At 38.2% G+C, this 8,610-nt stretch overlaps 1 protein-coding gene across 2 annotated transcripts; it reads right to left on the reverse strand.

Moving 5' to 3' along the window:
- Positions 213-5,926, reverse strand: LOC109837118 (alpha,alpha-trehalose-phosphate synthase [UDP-forming] 5-like). 2 transcript variants are annotated; one of them, XM_020405215.1, is made up of 5 exons: positions 5,703-5,926; positions 2,763-4,792; positions 1,391-1,664; positions 1,218-1,312; positions 213-685 (listed from the first exon to the last, which is right to left on the reverse strand). In XM_020405215.1, the coding sequence occupies exons 2-5, from the start codon at positions 4,748-4,750 to the stop codon at positions 448-450; spliced, it is 2,595 nt and encodes an 864-aa protein (XP_020260804.1). In that variant the 5' UTR covers positions 4,751-4,792; positions 5,703-5,926; the 3' UTR covers positions 213-447. The 2 variants fall into 2 exon arrangements, with proteins under 2 accessions (XP_020260804.1, XP_020260805.1); XM_020405216.1 differs by lacking the exon at positions 5,703-5,926 and adding an exon at positions 5,534-5,634.

An 8,610-nucleotide genomic window follows, 5' to 3' on the forward strand; every position in this document is an offset into this window, starting at 1 on the left:
GTCCGGTCGACTGGCATGTGTGTCGCGGTCGACCGGACAGAGAACTGCCAGTTTACCCTGTTCTTCTGCGTTTTGCTTCTTCCGACTTCTTTCGTCATCTTCTTTGGCTCCAACCACGACTCTATTCTCAAGATACCATGAGAATCATCTATCCTCAAGCTCCCATGAGGATCACTAAGCTCCCGAGACAGGGAAGAAGATACACCCGTATCAAACAATAAGCTTGAAATTCTCATTGCACCAACAATACCTTAGCACAATCTCACTAATTCAATTGAATTATTTAACTAACCACCCACATAATATTTCCATAGACATCCAACACAAAGGATACGACACTCTCACAGTAACATCAGGTACTCATAAATGGCACAGCGCCATGTGCATTATCAATGCTGGCATATCTAGAAATATATGTACACATAACAGAAACCAAAGAGGACTGAATCAGGTCACAGCAAACTTTGAGGCACCAGAGCTTTGAGCAGAAGAAGCAAGCCGTACCGTTCGATCTGAAGCCTTGGCGAGCCCCTCCAACATCCGCACGATCTCAGTTGTGTCTTCTAAGTAGTATTTAGCTTTGCTAGGCTTCTGACCAACTGTGCAAGCAAAAATATCAGCCACTGGAGATAGCGAAGGCCCCGATGTTGCTCTGCTGATGACCTCGAACATATCCTCATCAGATCTGTCAAGAGTTGGAAAAAGATTTCTCTTCGTTATTGATCAATAAAAGTGAAATGGGATAATATGCTTTATATATACGCATATTGTAGGCGACATATGAAAAGCATGAGAAAGGAAATTTGTGAAATTTCACAAAAGAATCATGAATTTTAGGGAACTTTGCACAAATCTACCATAAAGGTTTTTTTATCAGAGACAACTATTTCATGAATTTTTGTTTACTAGACTACTATGCCTGATGACATAGGGTAAATTGTCATATTTTTTGACAATTTTCTCACTATGTACTTTATAAATTTTCTATAATACCTCTTCCATTTTCAAAGTAGTTCACCCTTTTTATCCAAGCCATTAACGCCATTCACGACAATTCCTAATAGTTAATTTGTAATTTTTTGCAGCTTTGAAAAATGCATGGTCATTTTCTCATACAAAAGTTTACGGTAGTTCTTTGTAAATTGCTCCAATGTTCATGGTAGTTTTGTGAAATTTACTCTAAATGATAACTAGTATGATACTGCATTTAACAGGACCTGTCATCGCCGATGCAAAGAACAAAATCCGGAAGCATACTCTTCTCCCGCATCATATCCAAAAGCCTTTCGGCAACAAGGCCCTTAGTGACACCCTGCATTGGATTAGGAAATGTGTGAATTACTGAAATTTAAACAAGTTCTGAAAATACAAAACAAACTTATAAATAAACCTGTGGTTTAACTTCTACAAAGTGCTGGCCGCTCTTTACAGACACAGGCTCATTCGAAAGAACACTCTCTAGATGGTCTAGAAGCTCTTTGGCCTGGCACGATCCAAAGTCAGGATCAGCATATTGATAGTGCCAGACAAGTCCACTCTCTTTAGCCTCGATGGTTGATCCATCAGTTGTTTCAGTGTAAACTTTCATAACTGGCTCAGCAATTTGTTTCCAGTCAAAATCGAGTACAGGAACACTAGTTTCCCATTCTTCATCTTGCTTTTCTCTGGTCGAAATTTCAGGTAAGAAAAAGAGTTTGAATCCCATAGTTTTCTATTGAGACTAAGAGTTGAAAATGGTGCCAACAAAAGCACTATCAATGCACGCTTAATTATAGATAAAATTCCACACAACAACCGAAGGGGGTTTTTGAAAAAGAAAGTACCATAATCTTCTTATTAAAGAAAACTACCATTAACTTTTTTTCACTAAACTACCATGCTAACATCAGTTAAGCCATCATATGCTGAGCGCATAACATATTTTCGACAATACTGCCCTTGTTTTCTTTCTATATATATTTTAACTCTCCCTCCTCTTCTCTCTTTTTAGCCTGAAATTCGCGCATGTTCCCGGACAGACCTGACAATTTTATTTATTGATGACACGAATAGCCATTAAAAGATTACAGAAAGGAGGGTCCCTGAGAACTTTCGAACATGTGAAAAAGCACGATATTATAGCACTCTCCCTACTCTCCTATTTTAAAGAGTAATAGACCTTTTGTCGCCGTTAATGCCATTAGGAAAATTTTCCTATGGTTTATGGTGCTTTTTGTGCAATTGAAACTTCATATAAGTTTTTCTTAATAAAAAAGTTTATGGTAGATTTATTGGAAACCTCCAAAACTTCACGATAGTTTATTGAAATTTACCCTAAAAATAAATAAAATACCTAAAGGCAGACAGAGTATTTTGATGCCAAATATCAAGTGCAAATGAAAACAATCTTTGGTTGAATAACAAATGGTAAGTTCTTGAAAGATCCAAATAAAATAAAATCTTGTCAAGTAATGTTTAAGTTATTCTAATCACGACTACAGGACTCGAGCTACATCTCAACTGACTTAATTTATATTGAAAAAACATTCATCCAATGCTCAATTATGTCGTTTTCTAGGCATCTAAATCATAATTAACCACTTTTTGCCCAATTATGATGTTTGCAATTATATGGACTCTTACTTTACACAAGCATTAGCTCATATTCAGGTCAATTAATTAAACAAGTACTAAAGGATTTTTCCTACCTTATTTGGCAATAAGACAGGTGAAAATACACAGAATAAAAACTAGTATACACAGTTGATGATAGTAGGACTTACCTCATAAAGTAGCCATGCTCAGCTGCTAGCACTAGCTTATCACAAGGAGAAAACCACAAACTAAGAGTTTCTTTATCAGTTCCACTAACAAGAAAAACAACATTCATCGGATCTCTACACAAGCTATTCAGAATATTGATAGCCTCAGGAGTTGGGGTTTTGTTGATCGATGTTTGAGGCATCATCGTGCCATCATAATCCAAAAGAATGGCTCTATTCTTGGTTCTTCTGTATGCTGAAGCTATATGATCAACCGAAAGTTTCCTAAAGTTTGGATCAAGTGCAATGACTCTAAAGCCCAACCCAAATCCAATACCCCAGCATCTTCTCCTAACATGGTCTCTACATGTCCTCTCCAAATCTTGCAAGAAACTATTAGCCCAATATCCAACATGATGACTACTAACATACCTATAATGCTTCTCATGCCTTAATTGCTTCTCACTATCTCTCATTGCCAAAGCTGCATCCATTGCTTCAGCCACTGAATCTATATTCCAAGGGTTTACTCTAATCGCACCGCTAAGAGAAGGAGAACAACCGATAAACTCTGATACAACCAACATACTCCTCTTTGGTAATGACAGGTCAATTTCCAAAGTCTCGTCTAATTTGCCATTTCCTTGATGACAAATTATGTACTCATAAGGTATAAGATTCATCCCATCTCTAACTGCAGTTACAAGGCAACACTCTGCAATCACATAATAGGCGATTCTTTCATAGACTTGAAGAGGACTGTCGATAAGAATGATTGGTTCATAGCCTTCACTCCCAAATGTCTCGTTAATTCTTTTAGCGGTTGAGTAAGTTTCACATTGCACTTCTTGGACATCTTTCCCTCGGCCTCTTGCTGGATTTGCAATTTGCACTAAAACCACCTTCTCTCTCCATTCCGGATGTTGGATAAGAAATTGCTCCATTGCCAAAAGCTTTAAACTGATTCCCTTGAAAATATCCATGTCATCAACTCCGAGCAAGACGGTGCGGCCATTGAACTGATCTTTAAGCTCTGCAACTTTAGTTTCAGTCTCTGGGAGATTTAGTACATTTTGGAGCTGCCTCATGTGAATCCCAACCGGAAGTATTTTGATACTAACAGTTCGGCCATAGTATTCAAGTCCAATATACCCCCGTTTTGACTTATAAGCTAGACCAAGCATTCTACTGCAGCATGAAAGGAAATGCCTAGCATAATCAAAGGTATGAAATCCAATAAGATCAGCATTAAGAAGCGCTCTAAGGAGTTCATCTCTAACAGGAAGAGTTCTATAAATCTCCGACGAAGGGAATGGGCTATGGAGAAAGAACCCAAGCTTCACCCTATTAAACCTCTTACGAAGAAAGGTTGGGAGCACCATCAAATGGTAATCATGTACCCAAACAAAATCTTCATCAGGGCTAATAACCTCCATAACCTTATCGGCAAAAATCTTATTAACCGAAACATAAGCTTGCCATAAAGTGCGATCAAATCGCCCACCAAGGTCACGAGAAAGAGGGAGCATGTAATGGAACAAAGGCCACAGTTGTTGCTTACAAAACCCATGGTAGAACTTAGTAAAAAGATCATTCGGGAGGAAAGTAGCAACACATTTGAAAGTCTCAAGTAGGGTTTGAGCTACTTCATCTTGTTCCCTAGGCTCAATCTCTTCTTTCAAGCAACCAACGTAGATTACCTCAGCGTCTTCTCCGAGACCATCTTTCAGTTGAAGGAGGAGAGAGTCTTCATCCCAACTGAAGTCCCAACCACTGTTATCGGATCTTCGATGAGCAAGAAGGGGGAGTTGGTTGCCCACGATGATTATGCGCTCTTGGGAGATTGAAGAGGGTGCATCAGAGCCATTGCTAATGGAATTTTCTTCATCGAGGTCAGAGATTATTCCGGCCACGGTCATCACTCGAGGCAGCCTCTTGCCCATATGGCCAATTGTTAATGTGTTGCCGGAGGCCAGATCTAAAAGGTTGGAGTATGATCTTGAGACCATTGCTTCTGTTGTCTATGTAAACCGTTTGATGAACTGAATGGCCTGAATTGGGGGGAAATATGTAGTTTAACTAATTGCAAAATGAAATTTAGATGATAATTAAGAAATTACTCAAGTTAAGTTATGCATGAATAAAGTGAAGATAATTAAGAACCCAATTGAACTTTCCACTCACACGTACACATTTAATGAGAAAAAGGTAAGAGAAATAAAAGAAAAACCGAATGTTCCGCTGAACCCACTCAATTAAGTTGGGTTTTGAAGCATATTGGATTCATAATTTTCCTATTATGACCCAATGAACTGAATGACCTGAACTCGAGAAAGCAAAAAAATGTAATTAAAGCAATGCAAATTGAAATTTTGATTGAATATCTTTCGTCGAAGAAAATTGCTCAAGTTATCTGTTCAGAGAACATTATTCTATAAGCCATGCATTAAAATGTGAAGATAATGCTAACACCCAATTGAACTTTTAACTCAAAACACATACAATCAAAGGGGAAAAGGTAAAGTAAAACAGAAGTCCCAGTTGAATCCACCGTTTTAAGTTGGATTAAATTATGATAGAAACTAACAAAAATGTAAGTTAACATACAGAATCAAAGAATTGAAGAAACAGGATAAGTGATCCTTTCGGAAAGTCTTAATGTAATCAACCAATGAACTTAAAAAAAAGAACCAAAATTTTTAAAAAACAAAAAAAACTACACTAAATGAGAATTTGAAACCATCAAACCCAAAAGGGAGAAGAAAAAAATGTAGAAGCACAAGCAAACCCACCAGTTCATAGAGAAGGAATAACATGCAACAGTGTTCTGGAATTTTTCTGACAAGGGCTAGAGAATTGCCTCAACTAGTTGAAGTAAAATGATACTAAGCACACGATCTAAAATATAAAAAAAAAAGAAATATATATAAGAAGTTAATCATAGAGATAAAAAGATCAGACCTTTTGCTTCTCAAATGAGCAGAAACAGAGAGCTTCGCATCCCCTGTTTCTCTCTCTCTATGATAGTGGTTTACAGATGGTCACTGTGAGAGAAAGACAACGCATTTGATTCCTCTCATTCTCAATCGCCACCTTCCGCAGCGGTGACAGATGCAGCAGAGAGAAAGAACAGGAGAATAGTGTAGCGCGTACTTCGCTTTCTTGGAAAGAGAAATCTTAGGGGTGTTAGTGTGAAGTGAGCTCACCGGAGAGTGACCCGATCCGAGGCTGGGACGCGACGAGGGGACCACTGAATGGACGTTCATAACCCGGGGGGAAAGAGTTTCGACGGTAAGATGTACGGCGCGGGAACAGCGTGAGTATCGTAGACCGTAGGATGCCTGCCGCGTGTCCGGTTTATCAGCTGTTTTCTCGCCCACAACCGGGCCGTGAGACGGCTGGCGGGGTGCGAAATTGAAGAAGGTAATCCAGTTTATCTGGTTCATCTGACGCATCTGAAGGATAGTTGAAATATCGTAAATAGACCCCACGCCGCGCTTGAAATCACTATTTTGTTTTAGAGGATTTTTAGGCATTAATTATCTCTTAAATTCCGATTAACTGCTAAATTAGACTTTCGAATCATTGAACTTGCGATGTAGCCTTTCAGGCCCTGTTTGGCAACACTAATGGAGAGATTAAGGGGGTGTTTGTTTCAAAAAAAAAAAATTTGGCATTTGGTATGGATTACAAGTTTTGGGATCAAAAAATGAGTTTTTTGTATTTTGGGATTTCCATATATGGTGTTTGTTTTAAGAAAATTTTTAGAATATTGAATCCCAAAAATGCAAAAAGTGCCCAATTTTTAAAATTTGTCAAATCCTCTCAATTGGAAAGGATTTTGACAAATCCCATAAATGGGTATGCTTACCTCTCAATTGGAGAGGATTTGACAAATCTCAATTTTATCTTTTTGTGAGAGTTAACCTCACCAAGATAGCATAGTCATCATATTACAAAATTTTAGAATTTGGTAATGCTACAATTTGAGCTTGAAACAAACAAAATATTACAAATTGTAGTATTCCAAATATTTGGTAATGCTACAATTTGAGCTTGAAACAAACAAAATATTACAAATTGTAGTATTCCAAATCCCAAAATATTAAATATTACAAATTGTAGTATTCCAAATCCCAAAATATTAATGAAACAAACAACATTTTAGAAATCTCAACCCATAATAAAACATCTATGGATTTTAAATCTCATGGTGAAATCCATATTCTAAAATATAGGATTTAAACAAACACCCCCTAAGAAGATTTTAACTAATTCATAACCTTCCAAACAAGAAAAATTGCAAAAGGCTAATAAAACCTCGCGTGAGGTTTAATTGAAAATTAAGCCATCGTCTGATTGGCAAATTACTCCACGTGAGGAGGCGACGTTATTTTACTCCGCCTCCTACGCTGAGATGATATGAGACCTACACCAACGTGTGAGTTCTAAACAATGTGTTGGTATTTTTTTTTCCCCCTCATCCGTCAACTTTTGCTGAAGTGTTCCTAGGGCTCTCAAATCTGCTGGTGAGGTACTTTTGTGATATAATTACCGATGAAAGAGATACCCAATTATTTTATGTAAAATAGTTGAAAGGTACGCAGTCTAATTTTGCCGATTTGTTAATACCTTTCGGATCTTTTATATACTTTTTATTTCATCTGTGGGTACTATATGTTGATTTTAATTATATTGTATGGTTTTCGGTAGAGAGCTGCAGAAGTATTTGGTCGGAGCAGGCGGAATAAGAGAGACTATTCACTCGAATAAATCTAAGACTCGTGTCCATAGTCAACTCATGTATACAAATCTCAGTGTATAACAAACTCATATAACTTAGGTGTCTCGCCAGCCACACAACCGCACGCGAACGACATACATAGGCACAAATAGGTCTCACGGTCAATGATTTGTTATCTATTATGTATCTACAGCTATTTTCTTATCCTTCTATCCCTTCCCCCTGGGGTTGGTTGAGATGTTACTCGCTAGCTCTTGACGCTCGTTGTTTCCCCCCTTTTCAGGTAACGAGCCAAGTGCACGGAGAGCAGTAGCTTGATGGAGTTGCTCTAGCAACTATTTATAATTATTATTAGCAGTTTATGTCAGAACTCCACAGTAGATGTACTTATGAACATTTGAGATATTATTTCTAGCTTTGTAAAGACGATGTGCCTAAATGTTATTTCATTAGACTTCCTATGTTGAGACACTTGTATTTCAGATATTTTTCCTCTCAGAGATTTGTCTATTTATTTCATTGGTGCTTATTTCTTCAGAGCATATCTATCATTCAGTGTTTCTTCTGTGTACTTTCTTGTGCATGTCTTGTATCTACACCTATTGTTTTTTTTTTTTTTGTGACAAGGGAAACCCGGTCAGCTCTCCCAACATTAACTCATTTGGAGTCCGCCAGCGGCCCTGGTTCGAATCCCTCAGGTTCCTACCTTCTGAAAGGAGGTACCCTTGCTACCAGGGGCTCATCCCCACGTGAATGAGTGATCAGCGTGAGACCCTAAAGGCCTCGAACTGGTGAGCATACAACGGGTTGGGTTAACTGACCAGTAAAACCCCAGGTTTCTGCACCCACCCTTAATCCCACAGAAATCAGGTGAATGCGGAAGCGGGGATTTGAACCCCTGACCAACTAGGGAGATCTACACCTATTGTTGACTCTACTAGAGAGATAGTAATTGTGATGGTGAAACATGTTATTACACGGTGTAGTGCATGACAGGTTTGACATTCTTGGCTCAAAAAAAACTTCTGCCGAAAACAACCACAACCGAAAAAAAACAAAACCTCCTTCACACACTGCAAACCGCACGAAACCCTAGGAAATATATAGCTTCGAAATCGGGTGTTA

Source organism: Asparagus officinalis, chromosome 4 (genome assembly GCF_001876935.1).
Source record: "Asparagus officinalis chromosome 4, Aspof.V1, whole genome shotgun sequence".
NCBI lineage: Eukaryota > Viridiplantae > Streptophyta > Magnoliopsida > Asparagales > Asparagaceae > Asparagus > Asparagus officinalis.

Excerpts from the sequence above, each read along its gene's own strand:
- LOC109837118 (XM_020405215.1), bottom strand. The coding sequence starts at position 4,750 with ATGGTCTCAAGATCATACTCCAACCTTTTAGATCTGGCCTCCGGCAAC. Across the intron at positions 1,313-1,390 it reads TTGTAGAAGTTAAACCACAG|GGTGTCACTAAGGGCCTTGT; the intron begins GTTTATTTATAA and ends AATCCAATGCAG. Across the intron at positions 686-1,217 it reads CTTTGCATCGGCGATGACAG|ATCTGATGAGGATATGTTCG; the intron begins GTCCTGTTAAAT and ends AACTCTTGACAG.